The 16,584-nt window shown below is 37.9% G+C and overlaps 1 protein-coding gene across 3 annotated transcripts in view; it reads left to right on the top strand.

Moving 5' to 3' along the window:
* Positions 1–12,655: 12,655 nt before the first annotated feature.
* Positions 12,656–16,584, top strand: part of GRB14 (growth factor receptor bound protein 14) — a 105,066-nt gene continuing 101,137 nt past the window's right edge. For 2 of the 3 annotated variants that reach the window (XM_031451556.2, XM_031451557.2), the window contains exons 1-2: positions 12,730–13,016; positions 14,269–14,401. In XM_031451556.2, the coding sequence (XP_031307416.1) occupies positions 12,826–13,016; positions 14,269–14,401 (324 nt within the window). In that variant the 5' untranslated portion in view covers positions 12,730–12,825. Of the gene's footprint in view, positions 13,017–14,268; positions 14,402–16,584 lie in introns of all 3 variants that reach the window. The other variant, XM_010982450.3, reaches the window with a different exon arrangement.

Raw genomic sequence — 16,584 nt, 5'->3', positions numbered from 1 at the left:
CAATATAGGAGCTTATAAGCATGCCAAAACTTTTAAATGAATCAGGTTGATCATCTGAAGGCTGTGATAGGAGATAAATGAATAAATTCATAAGAAGCGCAGGTAGCTTTACATGTCAACTCAATTGCTGCTCCTAGAAGTTTCATTTTTAATTAGGCACAAAGATTATGTAAAATGGCCATTCAGGGCAGAGGGCCACTTAACAGAAGATAATGGGGTCTCCAATCTTTTGCGCTCCTATAAAATAGGTCCTGCACTGACTGGCCATGGCACTACTCTCCTGTCTTGGAAGAACCTACATTGTTACTATTGTTATATCCTGTGCTTTATATTATTCAGGTGTGGACTTTATTTTCCAAAAGCCACTGAAAAAAATGTATGGCTCTTAGATCAGAAAGAAGATGCTTAAGCTTTCCCCACAATTACTAACTGCTTTGCTAGTACAGCTAGCTATAGGCAGGGGGGCTATAAAAGTCCTGTTTTAGAGGAATAAAACATAGAATAGGTTAAAATTTGATGACAAAAATTCATCTGTCAATTCTAGAGGACAGCTGAAAGGCTGAGCAATTTTTTTTATACTCTTGTGAGGGCTATGACAATAGGGCACTATCAAGGTAGAGAAAGGAGTCCTGGTTAACACCGCTTGATTTGGGATGGGTCACCGAAAGGATGTATTCTAGCAGTAATGGTGGATCAGAAGTAGTAAGTCTTTCGAGGACTTAGAACTCACTTTTGAGTCATCACCATATGAGATAATTCCAGGGTGCTAGTGCTTTCAGGAAGCAGTCAGAAGCAATTATAATCATTTTGAAAGGAAACTGGCATCATCCTAGGCCTCCAATTATTTCTAAAAGTTATTTTGCAAATCATTGTCAGATAAACAATAAAAATAAATAACCAGGAGCTTAAAGAGACAATACAACATGAATCAAATATAATGAGAACTGTAGTCAATAGACACATAGGGGGACCAAATGCTGGCATTATCAGACACATGTTCTAAATAACACCTATTATTTTCAAGGAGATAAAAGACAAGATTAAGAATTTTAACAGGTATTTAGATACCAAAAATAAGATAACATAAAATTATATATGAATGAATGGATTAATTAATATCTTGGATTCAGCTGAAGAAAGATAGGTCGGAAAAAAAATACCTAGAATAAAGTATGGAAAAATAAAAATTTGGTAAATGCATGAGGAAGGTTAAAAGATAAGGAGGGCATAATAATAAGGTCTGAGATATATATAATTAGAATCTCAGAAAATGAGAAAAGAGAGAAAGGGGAAGGAGCACTATTTGAAGAGATAATTGCTGAAAACATTTCCAAGTTGACAAAAAATATTATGTCACAGCTTCAAGAGCACTCACAAACTTTAAGAAGAATAAATAAAAAGTAATCTTTACCTAGGTACATCATAGTAAAATTGCTAAAAACCAGCAAAGGAAATCTTAAGAGTAAGGGGGGTGAACAGGACTCAGATTACTTTCAAAATAAATGAAATATGACTGAGTTGATTTCTCAATATAAACAATTAAGCCAGAGTTATAGAAGGATATATTCATAATGCTGAAAATAAGTAGTGTCAACCAAGAATTCTATAGCCCAGCAAAATATCCTTTAAACATGAAGCTGTACAGAAAAGAACATTTAACAAAATCCTATACTTCTTTATAATAAATACTCAAAACTAGGAACAGGAGTTAACTTTTTCAACTTGATAAAAGTCATCTATGAAAACACATGGCTAACACCATACTTAATACTGAAAGATTGAATTTCCCCCTCTATGATAAGAATCAAGACAAGGATATCTGTTCTCATTATTTCTGTTCAACTTTGTACAAGAGGTTTGAGTTAGGACAATTAGGAAAAAAGAAAAAAATAAATAAAAGGCATCCATATTGAAAATGAGGAACTAAAATTGTGTTTATTTGCAAATGACCTGATTTTGTACATGAAAAATTCTGAGAAACCCAAAAACCTCTGCCAAAACCCAAAAAACTATTAGAACTCATAAGTGAGTTTGGCATGATTGTAGGATACAAGATCAATATACAAAAATCAATTTGATTTATATAAATTAGAAATGAATAATCCAAAAATGAAATTAAGAAAACAATTCCATTTATATTAGCATCAAAATTTAAAGTACTTAGTAATAAATTTTTAAAAAGTAGTACAACATTTACAGTCTGAAAACTACAAAACATTGTTGAAGGAAACTAAAGAAGACCTAAATAAATAGAAAGATATTCCATGTTCATAGATTGGAAGACAATATTTTTAAGAAGACAATATTCTCCAAATTGAACCAAAGATTAAGTGCAATCCCTATCAAAATCTCAGCTGGTCCCTTTGCAGAAACTGACAAGCTGACCTTAAAATTCAAAAGGAAATTAAAGGGACCCAGATTAGCCTAAACAATCTTTTAAAAAAAAGAACAAAGTTAGAAATTCCCAATTTCAAAATGTACACTAAAAATCTACAATAATAAAAAGAGCTTCGTATGGCAAAAGAAACAGATCCATGGACTAGAATTGGAAATCCAGAAATAAATCCTTGTATTTGTGATCAATTGATTTTTGACAATGATACCAAAATAATTCAATGAGTCAAAAGGTCTTTTCAATAAATGATTCTGGGACAAGTGAATGTACACATGTAAAAGAATAAAGTTGGACTCCTTTTCCACATCATATATGAAAATGTATCATAGACTTTAAGGGCTAAAACTCTAAAACTGATCAAAGAAAATATAGGAGTATATATTTGTGACCTTGGCCTTCTTTGATATGGTACCAAAAGCAAACGTGTCCAAAAGTTGGACTTTATTAAAATTTAAAACATTGTGATTAAAAAAATCATCAAAAAATGAAAAAATTCACAAATGGAAGAAAATATTTGTAAATCAAATCTTATAACTGACTTGTATCTAGAATATGTAAAGAAATTTTGTAAGTCACTAATAAAAAGACAAATGACACAACTGATAAATGGGGAAAGGATCTGAATAGACATCTCCAAAGAAGATATACAAATGGCTGGTAGGCACATGGAAAGATGTTCAACATTGTTAGCCATTTGGGAAATGCAAATCAAAACCATAATGAGATACCACTTGGCACCCAATAGAAATGCTATACTCAAAAGACAGATAAAAGTATTAGTCAAAATGTGGAGAAATTGGAACACTTACACATTGCTGATTGGAAAGCAAAATAGTGCAGACACTTGGAAAAATACTCTGGCAATTCCTTAAATGATTAAACACTGAGCTACCGTATAGCTCCATAATTCCAAAGAGAAGTGAAAACACATGTCCATACAAAAACCTGTACTCAAAAGTTTGTTGTGGCACTATACACAATAGCCAGAAAGTGGAAAAAATCCAAATGTCCATCAAGCGATGAATGGATGAACAAAATGCACATTATTTCTCAGTAAAAAAAAGAATGAAGTACTTACACATGCTACAACATGTATGAACTTTGAAACTTATGCTAAGTGAATGAAACCAGTCATAAAAGACCATATAACTCCCAAACTTCAGACAATACTACAGAGCTACCGTAAACAAAAACATACATATGGATCAATGGAAGAGAATAGAGAGCCCAGAAATAAACATACACACCTATGGTCAATTAATCTTCGACAAAGGGGGCAAGAATATACAATCTAGAAAAGACAGTCTCTTCAGCAAGTGTTGTTGCAAAAGCTGGACAGCCTCATATAAATCAATGACATTAGAAGATACCCTCACGCCATACATTAAAAATAAACTCAAAATGGCTTAAAGACTTAAACTTAAGACAGGACACTATAAAATTCCTACAAGAAAGCATGGGCAAAACATTGTTTGACATAAATCTTAGCAATGTTCTCCTAGGGCAGTCTACCCAGGCAAGAGAAACAAAAGCAAAAATAAATAAACGGGACCTAATTAAACTTACAAACTTTGGCACAGCATAGGAAACTATAACCAAAACAAAAAGACAACCTACAGAATGGGAGAAAATATTTGCAAATGATGAGACTGATAAGGGCTTAATTTCCAGAATATACAAACAGCTCATGCAACTTAATAACAGAAAAACAACAACCCAATCCAAAAATGGGCAGAAGACCTAAATAAGCAGTTCTCTAATGAAAACATACAAATGGCCAAGAGGCACATGAAAAAATGCTTAATATCTCTAATTATCAGAGAAATACAAATCAAAAGTACAATGAGGTATCACCTCACACCAGTCAGAATGGCCGTCATTAAAAAGTCCACAAACGACAAATGCTGGAGAGGGTGTGGAGAAAAGAAAACCCTCCTCCACTGTTGGTGGGAATGTAGTTTGGTGCAGCCACTATGGAAAACAGTATGGAGATTCCTCAAAAAACTAAAAATAGACTTACTATATGATCTAGCAATCCCACTCCTGGGCACATATCTTGAGAAAACTATAATTAGAAAAGACACATGCACCCCAATGTTCATAGCAGCACAATTTACAATAGTCAAGACATGGAAACAACCTAAATGTCCATCTACAGATGACTGGATAAGGAAGTTGTGGTATACATGTATACAATGGAATATTACTCAGCTATAAAAAAGAACAAAACAATGCTATTTACAGCAACATAGATAGACCTGGAGATCATCATACTAAGTGAAGTAAGCCAGAAAGAGAAAGAAAAGTATCATATGATACCACTTATATGTGGAATGTTAAAAAATGACACAAATGAACTTATTTACAAAACAAACAGACTTACAGACATAGAAAACAAACTTATGGTTACCAAGGGTGGAGGTGGAAGGGGGTGGGAAGGGATAAATTGGAAGTTTGAGATGAGCTGATGCCAACAACTATATATAAAATAGATAAACAAGTTTCTACAGTATAGCACAGGGAACTATATTCAATATCTTGTAGTAACCTATAATGAAAAAGAATATGAAAAGGAATATATGTATGTACATGTATGACTGAAACATTATGCTGTACACCAGAAATTGACACAACATTGTGAACTGACTATACTTCAATAAAAAAGACCATATATAACAACTATGTTGAGATATAGTTCACATACCATACAATCCACCACTTAAAATGTACAATTCAATGGTTATTAATATATACACAGATTTGTGCAACTAACATTGCAATTAATTTTAGAACATTTTCATCACCCTCAAAAGAAACTCATATCCATTAGCAATCACTCTCCATTTCACCCCAATCTATGCAGCCCTAGGTAGCCACTAATCTTCTTTCTGTCTGTAAGATTTGCTTATCCTGCACATTCCATATAAGAATGTTCTAATATCCTTGCATTATCTGGAAAGATGGTGAAACAAAATAAATATAATTTGATACAAGAATATATGCTATAATCTCTGATACATTCATTAAAAGAAAAGTAAAAATGTACATTAGTCCCCAGTTAATAAAGCAGGAAATAGATGGCACACTCGAGCTGGGTAATTTGAAAAGAGGTTAATAAAGGAGCTCTTTATAAATATGTGACCAAGTTTAAATAAAACAACACAATACATAACAAAAGGAGATAGTGCAGAACTCCACTGTGTCAAGAATTGTGAAGGGTCAGAGATTTTACTTAACTTGCAAGTTGACAAATTATCCTGCTGTAGTTTTAAGGAGGCTGGCGGAAGACACAAAACTCCTGGGTCAGAGACAAAGGACAGTTTGTCACTCACAGCAACAGCAGTAGCCAGAGTATCAGCATTTGAGCAGTTCTCTGAGCCTGAAATTCCCATAGGGTTAAATAAAGAGGTCAGGTAACTCTTACACATGCAGCGGATTGCACTGTAGGAGAGAAGCCATGCCACATGACAGGGGAATAAGAGAATAAATATCCCAACTTCATATTCCTCCCACTGTTCAATCTCTTGCTGATGTCTTCCACTGAATGAAACCAACTAGAAGTCAGAAAGCAAGAAAGTTCTTTGATGTCATCCATAAAGTTGACCTTCCTGGGGCCCAAGGCAGGGTAGAAAAGGACCAAAAATGAACCAGATGGGACAAACAGATAAGCAGAGGGGAAAACATGGAGTAATACAAAGTAATCTAAGAGGAGATAAGAAAGAAGGGGAAAGGAACACAGAAATGGTTAGACAAGAAGAGAGCACTTAATAGGATAGAGATTTAACCCCAAATATTCTTCAGTAAAAGCAATGATCATCTAATTGGATAAAAACCAAATTAGCAAAGAGCCCTAATCATATGTCATTTACTAAAGACACTTCTAAAACATGGAGTTTAAAAAATGTTGACGCTGAAAGTATGGAAAAAAGATGCACCATAAAACATCAGCCAAACTGTATTAATATCCGACAGACTTGAAAGCTGAAAAGCTACTAGAGAAAGGAGGTCACTTCAAAATGTTTAATGCTTCAATTTACTGAGAAGACCTACTAATTCTAAATTTGTAAAATAATACACTAAAATTAACTTCTAAAAATGCAGCGTTAAAACATATGAAGCAAAATAGAAGATATAGAACAAAAAAAACTGGAATCACAGTGAAAGATTTCAATATGACATCTCTCAGGATATAGTAGAACAAACAAATAAAAAATCATTATGAATACAGAGAATTTAAACAACATGGTTGACACATTGATCTAATTAACATATTATGTATAGAACAATAAATCCAACAACTGCAGAAAACAACTATTATTATATTATTATTATAAGTGTTGACCATATGCTGAGCCAAAAAGTAAGTTTCTACAAATGTCAAAGGATTGAAATCATACAAAGTACATTCTGTGACAAGGTAATTAAACTATATATTTTAAAAAAAAGAACAAAACAAAAAGACAACTAGAAAAATCTCTATCACAATGGAAAATATAAAATATTTTGAACTGAATAGTGACAAAAATACGACTTATTAAAGCTTGAGAGATACAGTTATGGAAATAACTGAAAGGAAATACATGTTTTTAAATGTGAATATTAAGAAATATGAAAAGCTAAATATCAATGAGCTATAAGCCTCCATGTCAAACATTTAGGGGGCAAAAAAAAGAACAGCAAATAAACTCAAAGAACATAGAAGGGGGGAAATAGAAAAGAAAGAATAGAAATAAGCAAGATAGAGCATAAACAGACAACAGGTTATTCTTGAAAAACTTTACAATTCAAAGTCTGGTGAATATAATCAAGAAAAAAGAGAGAAGGCACAAATATCCAATGCTAGAAATAAGGAACAGGCTGACATGGTAAACCCTTTACGTATTTAAAAGCTAAGAAGAAAATATGAATAATTTTCTGCTAAAATATTTGATAATTTAGATGAAAGAGATAAAGTCCTAGAAAACACAACTTATCAAAATCAACACTAGAAGAAATAAGAATTTAGAATAGTCCTAAAATTAAAAAATTAAAAAATATTAAAAAAAACTTTCCCCACAAAGAAAACCACAGGGTCAAATTACTTTGTAAGTAAACTGTATCAACTATTAAGGAACAAATAACACCACTGTTATAAACACTCTTTAAGGAAAGAAAAAAAGAGACACTTCTCACCTCTAGCAAGGCCAGCATAACCTTATATCAGCACCTCATAAGAATATTATGAGAGAAAAATTACAGCCTAATCTCATTCATGAACATATGTGCAAAAATTATATTTATCAGCAAACTTATCAAAAACATATTTTAAAATGTTGAAAAAATATTAAAAATGAATACAGTTTATTCTATGATTGCAGTCTAGTTTACCATTAAAAAATCAACATAACTCATTACTGTAATAGAATGAAGGAGGAAAACCATATCAATTCAATATATGCAGAAGTACTGTTTAATAATATTCAATATCCATTCATGATAAAAATTCTTAGCAGACAAGGTACATAAAGGAACCCTCCTTCCTTATCTGAAAAAGGATATTTATGGTAAGGGTATGACAATATTATATTTAATATCTATCCCTTTGAGATTGGGAATAAGACTGGAATCTGTGCTATCAATACTCACATTCAATATCGTACTCATTCCTAAGCAATGTAGTAAGATTAAAAAAGAGACATGAAAGACATAAAAATTAGAAAGACAGCAATAAAACTGTCATTATTCATAGATAATATGGTCATTTACATAGAAAACCTAAAATTCACTGCATTCAGTGAAATTTTTAGAATTACTGTGTAAAAGCAATGTGGATAAAAAGATCAATACATACAAATCAGTTGTTTTTCTCGTCAACAACAGATGATAGAAAATCAAAATTTAAAAAGGTATCCAAAATAGTATAAAAAATATCAAATATCTAAGAACATGTTTAAAAGTATATATGCAGGTATATATGCAGAAAGCCATAAAACATCATTGCGACAAATTAAAGATATAACCAAAAGGAAAGATAGAGCAATTTCATGGATTGGGCCATTATTTTTTAAAAATATTATTCCTCCTCTAACTGATTTATAGATTTAATACAATCCAATCAAAATCCTAGCAGGTCTTTGTAGAAATTGTGAATCTAATCCTAAAATGAATAGCTTGAAGAAGAATAAAATGAAAAGTCTTGTTCTATTGAATATTGACAACTTTTACAAATCATAGTAATTCAAGCAATGAGATATTGGTATAAATATTGATAAATAAATCAGTGGAATAGAAGAAAGAGCCCAGAAAAGACCCATGGAAAGATAAACAATTGAATTATGACAAAAGAGGGACTGCACAGTTGTGAGGAAAGAATAATCTTTCCAATGAATGAGCCCATGACAATTACCAACTTATGGGGAAAAAATTAAACAACCTCTATACTCCACACCTTCACACATTCATACCATTAGAAAAAAAAAATCAGTCTTGGGTGGATCACAGATTTAAAAGTGAAAAGCAAAACAATTAATTTCTGGAATATATAGGGAAATTTTCTAAGCAGGATATAAAAATACAATCATAAAAAGATAAGTTTGGCTATATTATACTTAAGGGCTTCCTTTTATAAAACGATACCATTTAGAGGTCTTGATGTAAGACACAAAAAGGGAGAATAGATTTACAAAACTTAACTAACAAAGAGCTGGTAATTAGAATATTAAAAGAATAAGAAAAAGACAGACAACCCATCATAAAATGGGAAGGAGATGTGAATTGGTACTTATCAAAAGAGAATGTCCAAATAGCAAATAATCAACTGAAAGAAGTGCTCAATCTCTTTACTCATCAAGAAAAGTCAAATTCCACCATGAGATATCACTATATGTTCACCAGAATGCCCACTGCAAAAATTCTAATAATGTTCCAATTGTCAAGGATGTGAAGAACTAGGGAAACTTATGCATTGCTGGTGATGGTGAAAAATCGGTACAATTAATTAGAGACACGAGCAGTATCTACAGATGAGCATAGACACACCATGACCGCACAATGCCACTCCTGTACAAGCCAAGCAGAAATGCATGCATATGTGCACCAAGAGAATGGTGTTAAGTGTTCACTCCCACAGTGCTAATAACAGCCCAAGGCTGGAAGGAGCCCAGATGCTTATCAGTAGTAGATAGGGTAAATAAGTTGTGGTATTTACATACAATAGAAGAATTGGAAAAACCACAGCTGCTTCTAAAAGCGTGCAAGAATCTCATAAATAATATGTTAAGGGAACCAAAGCAAGCACAAAAGGGTCACACTGCATGATTTCACTTATATTAAGGGTCCAAACCAGACAACCTACTCTATTGTGGGTAGGGATGGCTATTTACGGTTACACTGAGTTGATTACTATGAAAATCTGGAATGGAGGGCAAGGCTTTTGGAGGACTGACAGTAACGCATTACACGACCTAACTCAGCGTTTACCTTGTGATAAGTCATCATACATTTTTGTTTCTGAACTTCTTTTCTGTACATGGGTTATCTTTCCCAATATAAAGGGTTAAGAAGTTTCATTTGATGAGAAAGGGAGAGAGGAAAACAAAGGTGGACACGTTTTCCTTAGGGGCAGGAAGGCTGGGATCCCTGGAGAGAGACAAAGGGGGCAGAAAAGGCTTACAAATGGGGGAGGGGCCAAAGACAAACTGCTTCCTTCGCAATTTTACTGGCTCAAGTCAAAAGAGACAACAGCCACTAGGGGAGAACTCGCTCTCTGGTACCACATCTACCTTATTGTTTCAGATATCTTTGTTAGTTACGGGGAGGAAAATCTCTCTTTTTAACGTCCCTTTTGACAGAAAAATGCCTCCATATTCTCTTAGGCTGTACTAGGTCTGATAGTATTCTGCACCTTTTATATTGCAAACAGTTCTCTATTTAGAATCATTTTTTGGGGGTAAACCTCTTAGATACAAAAACTAGCTCTTTTGTTGGCTTCTTCAAAAGCGTGAATGAGGGAATTCTATCATTCTTGGTATAGATTCTCTAGGTGTCTGGAAGTAAATTCAATATTTAATGCCAGTCTACAAGACAAAACTATTGAGGTTCTCATTCCTTAGAGATTTGTTCTTTTCCTTTTTGCTCCTGATGACTGCAGGTATTACAATTTTTACCCATGGGGGTTAGAGGAGGAGCTTACAGCCTGCATACAGACAATCCCAGGATTTCCACTAAATGAGAAAACGCCCAGAGAGGGGAGACACAATTGGGATCTCATTCTAACCAATGAATACTCTTTCCTGAGGTTAAGAATTTATGCTAGGAAATAGAGCAGCATACTCTACTGGGAATAGTATTTCCAGTGATTCCAAAGATACAGTTTTCACCTACCATTTTCTCTGACAAAAAAGACAGCCTGCTGTGTGTGTGTGTGGGGGGGTGTTGCTGAGAGTACAGAAGGGACAACAAACTTCAGCCATTGATTCACTCTCCTGCTAAAATGCTCAAATTGTATCATTTTTAGAAAGGAGCAATGGCTGCCTGCAAGACTTCTGGATGAAAATAGGAATGATTGACGATGATGATTATGATGAAAGTTTTCTTTATGTCTTTGGCTCAAATAATCTGCAAATACATGCCTCTTTTTTTTATTTTGCTGGAATGATCTCAACATATCTGTATGCTTTTACAATAAACTCTCTTAAAACCCACACACAGAATCTAGACCATACTTCAGGGATCTGGATGTGACTGAGGGCTTTGCCTGGCATCAATATATGTTGGCTATCATTATGATTAGTATTTACTAATTTTATCCCACAGGAGAACTACCATTTTGTCCTGGCTTAGCCATTGGATTGTATAAAGTGTCCTGGAGGCCATGCCCAATGTGTGACCCAAGGCAGTACTGCTCTATATTGGGTCTTAATTTTGACATCAAGAAAATGAAGAACCTGGATTCTGTAAGCTCTTTGACTCAAAGACTTTCTTCTTCCACGAAGTACTCTAGGTTTCCCACAGGCTGGGGGTTAGTGACCCCTGGGCGTCAGCAGTGGTTGATGCGAAGATGAGCGTGTGCGCACGCGCGCGCACGGATATGGAGGAGAGGGTTTTGCCAGTTTCTTTAGGAGGCAGTGTTTGCCTTTCCCTGGACAGAGGTTGTGAAGGTTAAGAAAACCTGGTGAAACAGATGCCAGGGACAGATGTTACCTAATTTGGTCAAAGAACAAAGGGTGTGTAAAACATTTGGAAATCCTGAACAGTGCGCTGGGATGGAGGTCCTTACTGGAAGAGCAGAAACAATTACCACCCAGAATTCACAGTAGGGTTGCTGCATCTCAGAGGGTGAGCACAATGTAATTAGTGCTTCAAATAGTCTGGATTCTGGGGATGGAATCTAATGGGTTGGAAGCCTGACTGCACCAATTACTAGTGCTTTGTTGTACCAGGTACCCCGAGACTTTGAGCCCCAATTTTTTAATCTGTAAAATGGGGCAAACATTCTGTTGTGAGGGTGGACCAGGACAAGGCAGGGTGGGGTTCTCCCTGTTCAGCAGGAAAAGAATAGAGGCTTTAAAAGGTTTCCCAATCTCATTAAATGAGAGCTGCACTTATCAGAATAAAATTAATAATTTTTCTAATTCCTAAGACGCCGTCAGGTTTACTCATACCTCACTGAGAATTCCCAAACGTCTCAGTAGTTTTCTATAATGATTGTAATCCCTGCTGCCCTGGCCACTCCTTTCCCCTCGCCCTTGTCTTTAGCAGCGGAGTGGAAGGAAGAAGAGGCACGCGGGGCAAGGGCCGGGACAAACCTGGTCCCCTGGCCTCCTGAAACGGTGGCGCCTGTCATGGCGGCTCGGCGTCAGCTTAGGTGATCTCAGATGGCAGGTCAGGGAGAATGAAAGGGTCTGGGGGTCCGCGCTGCCCAGACCCTTGTCCCGCCTGCGGTCGGCTAAGCTGGCCCGTTGGGAGCGCCGGCTCACATGGGTCCCGCCTCCCGCGGCGCGGGCCCGCCCCGACCCTGAGCTCAGCCTCGCGCTCGGACGCCCACCTGGGGAGGCGGCTGCCCGAGCCTCGGGCGCCGGCAGCCAGGCCACGGCACGGGCGGCGCGAGCCCCACGCCGGCGACCCCAGCGCCCCGGGCCCCGCGCGGAGCACGCCCGGCTCCCGGCGCCCTCCCCGCCCCCTCCGCGCCTCGCCCCGCCGCCCGCGGCCCCCACCCACCGGCCGCTCCTCCCCTCTCCCCACCCTCCTCCTCCGCCCCCTCCCCTCCCCCGCCGCCTCGCCTACTGCTCCGCCGCGCGTCTGAGCCACCCGGGCCCGGAGCGCAGGCGGCGAGGCCACCGCACCTGCAGCGCGCTCGGGCTGCCGAGCCGGCACCTCGCCTCCCGACGCCCGACCTTCTTCTAATCCCGCGCGGGGTCTCTCATGACGCCCAAGCCCCCTGGCCGGCGACAATGACCACTTCCCTGCAAGATGGGCAGAGCGCCGCAGGTCGGGCGGCTGCCCGGGACTCGCCTCTGGCTACTCAGGTGTGCGGCGTTGCCCAGGGGAGGGGCGACGCTCGCGACCTGGCGCCGGCCCCCTGGCTGCACGCGCGGGCGCTCCTGCCCCCTCCGGACGGGACTCGCGGCTGTGCTGCAGACAGGTAGGCAGCCCTCGGAGGGCGCGGGGGAGTGTCCTGGGTTGGCAGCTGGCGAGGGGGTGAGGAGGCGGTCCTCGGGGGTGAGCCATGTGCCCAGAGCTGGGCCAAGTTTGTGAAAGTCTCTGAAGACAATTCCCTTTGAGCTGGCTTCTACCGGATCAGCAGGACATTGCGATCTCCCAGCGCCTTATAAATAGCATCACCGTTTCATTGAAGCTCGGGATCTCTCTCGCTTCTGCCCATCCGTGTGAACTAGGAGGCCAGGCTCCAGGCTGACCGCCCCCTTCCTTTTTTCTTCGTGGTCTTGCGTTTAAAAAAATTCTTTTTCTTTTATATATTTAAAAAATCATAGAATAAATGAGTTCACCTCCCACATAGAGTCTTACAGCGACCCTGGAGAGGCAAAGCGCGGATTGACATTTGAGCAGTCTTGCTGTTCAGCAGGAAAGAATAGAGGCTTTAAAAGGTTTCCCAATCTCCATAGCATTCAGCATTAAGTGCCTGTAGAGTTAACAATTTTGCACATACTTTAGAAAAGAAAAAGCCTGCAGCAATACAAAAATCTATAGTCCTTTATATTCATACATTTAAATGGCACTTTTTTCCCCCCAGATTTTCAAAGTGCTTCAACTTCACTGAAGTTAAAATTACTCTGCAGTGGACTCGAGTACATTTATACTAGCAAGTTCTATTCACTTACCTCCTCAAAAACACTGCCTTGCAGTTTAGTATCTATAAGCACTTGAAAAATCAACAGACTGTGTGTGGGCAACATTGTGAATGAAATTTGAAGTGAGATGAACCACAGCTATAATTAATAAACCATAACTTTCAAAAGTTATTAGTAAAATAGAATAGGGATGAATTCACTAAATGTTTATGGACTTTGTCAATTTAATGGATACAAAACAGTGCCTAACTCCTCGGGATGATTTTTGCCTCAGTAATTGTGTAGTCTGTATTTCAGCTTCAGGAAAATTATCAAAAGTGCTGGAAATGGGGTTTCCAGGCCCAGTGATTTTTTTTTTTTTAGCCAAAAAAAAAAAAAAAGAATACTATGGAAGATTGATTTATATCAATTGACATGTTTTATTTTGACCCACAGAAAGTACATCACAGACCTTTGCTGTATACTTTATATAATATCAGTGTTGTCACAGAGTGGTACGTGCTGGCCTTAACTTTTTAATCGTGACAGAAATTATATTTTACATTCTGTTTTATGTAAATTACATCCTATGTTCTCTTGGTGTAGGAGAAAAAAGAAAGATCTTGATGTTCTGGAAATGCCATCTATTCCAAACCCTTTTCCTGAGCTATGCTGCTCTCCATTTACATCTGTGTTGTCAGCAGGCCTGTTTCCCAAAGCAAATTCAAGGAAAAAACAGGTATGCATTTTAAAATGTTCAAATTCAAAAATCTTAGGAGTTATACGTCCATTTAGTCTTTAAGATACTCAGTAACTTACATTAGTAACAAAGGATTAGCATGGCCTATTTTAAATAACTACTGACTGACATAGTTCTTTGCCATTAGTTTCCTTTAGGGTCTCAGTGTTCACATCTGTATAGTGGGAATGTTAAAACTTTCCTGTCAGGCTTTTGGGGTGGGTTAAACGAAAGAATATATGAAAGTACAGAGCCTGGGAACTATTATTATTCACATTGTAGGTGGGAGAGTTGTATATGATAGTAGATGATGAATTGTAAGTCAACGTGAGATCAGTGGTATTGGGATGAGAAAGGGATTGATTGGTTCCTTTAATACCTTCCTTAACCTTTCACCTTTTCAACCCAAGTCAACCTGATTTATTAAAGGAAAGTGATAATGGTGAATCTGTGGTGAAAGGTGATTGGAGTTTAGGACTCTACAGGTCTTCTTTCATTTTAGTGAATTCCTCAGTTTGGAGGCTTCTGGCTGCAGAAAGCAGATGACTTGTAAGTGATGATTAGCTTATGGACTTAATTTTTATGATTTCCTTTCTTTTCAAGTTTCTAGTTTGGGACTGACTTAAGCAAATTAGACTTCAAGGACCAAGCAACTATGGGGAGATCCATCACAATTATATGTTTTTTTGGGGGAAAAAAAATCTATGTATCCTAGGATAATCCCAGCTCTTCTGAATATACATCTGCCCAATTTTGAATCAGCAAAACAAAGAGAAGCTTCACTAGGCAAAATGTACCTTATTCTTGTAAGGGTAGTAGCAATAAATTTAAATGGTTAGGTGCTTGCAGTGAGGAGAGGCATAATGAATGGAGAGGAAAAGACAGTTGATTATTTCCCACATCTATTGTTCTCTTTCCTTTTTCCTGCACTTTTACTGCCTGTGATGGGTTCAGTAATGTGTGTTTATAGTTTTAGGAATGAAGGAACTACCCCCAGGAAATAGATGAATTCTTGATAACATACATCAATAGTAGAGACAGTAGAGGAGCATCCCATGGGATGTTGTATTTTGATGGACATCTGTTATAACAAGGCTTATATACTTGTTTTTTGGGGGAAGAGGGGTTGAAATTGAATTGGTACATGTGCTTTTCAGATAAGGATTGGAGAAAGTGGGAGTAAATATTCTCAGAGCAGAGGTATGTTCTGAATTAGAGTCTTTGGCGGAGGTGGCAAGTCCTTAAGTGAGTAGGACTGAGACTGTGGATGGGGAGATGATCAAGGAGGAGACTCTTTCTGGAGCTTTATTATCAGGGTGAAGTTTAAAGCCAGAGTGCTGCTTAAATGCCTGAGCCTTTTAAAAGTTTGGCTTTTGGGTTGAGATCTAAGATGGGAATATGAATGATAGATTTGTTTGTGCATCGTGGTGATGGAAAAAACTGATTCTGGATTGTCCATGTGATCCAGAATGGGAAAAGGAAATGCCTGATGATGGCATAATAGTCATTTGAGGAATTTAATAGATTGTTTCTCTATTTAGGAAGGGCCTGCTATGTTTCTTGAACCATCTTAGGCTCTGAGGCACTGAGCCAAGCAAAAATTCCATCCGAAGGATGTTTATCAAGGTGGGGCTTTGATTCGGGGTTGGGTTAGGAGTTAGGAGTTGAACAGAGGAAGGGGAGAAGAGGGAGAGAGGACTGGGTTTACTCTGACTTTAATTTCATGAATGAGCTCCGGGAGAATGCCTGTGTCTGTCAGATGTGCCCATAGGGTAGGGTTTGTTTTGAATAGAGAGAGAATAAGTGTTTTATGCTCAAGTTAATAGAGGGAGTAAAAAGAGAGAGTGGATCCAAATGTCAGAGTTAAGTCAGAGCATCAGTAGTCATCATCCTAGGGGAAGACATTTTACCTTGGGGAATGATAACATTTCTTCAGACCAAGTTTAGCAAATTGGCAAAAACGGGAAACGGGTGCCATGCTACTCTTGACTCCAGCTGGTTTCCTGCTGGGGCCTTGCGTCCAGTTTCCACAGTGACCTTCTCAGAGAACACTGCACCCTCACAGACAGCTGGACTCTTTCAGGAGCAAAGAGTTCTGGCTTGACTCCTGGAGTCCCAAAGGGGTGTTCCCACCTGAGAAGTGTCCTTACTGCTGATCTCGTCCTTGGCCCAAAAGTTCGGGT

The sequence above is a fragment of the Camelus dromedarius genome, chromosome 4 (genome assembly GCF_036321535.1).
Source record: "Camelus dromedarius isolate mCamDro1 chromosome 4, mCamDro1.pat, whole genome shotgun sequence".
Lineage (NCBI taxonomy): Eukaryota > Metazoa > Chordata > Mammalia > Artiodactyla > Camelidae > Camelus > Camelus dromedarius.
Note: the sequence above shows the minus strand (reverse complement) of the source record. Positions and strands in the feature narration are given on the sequence as shown.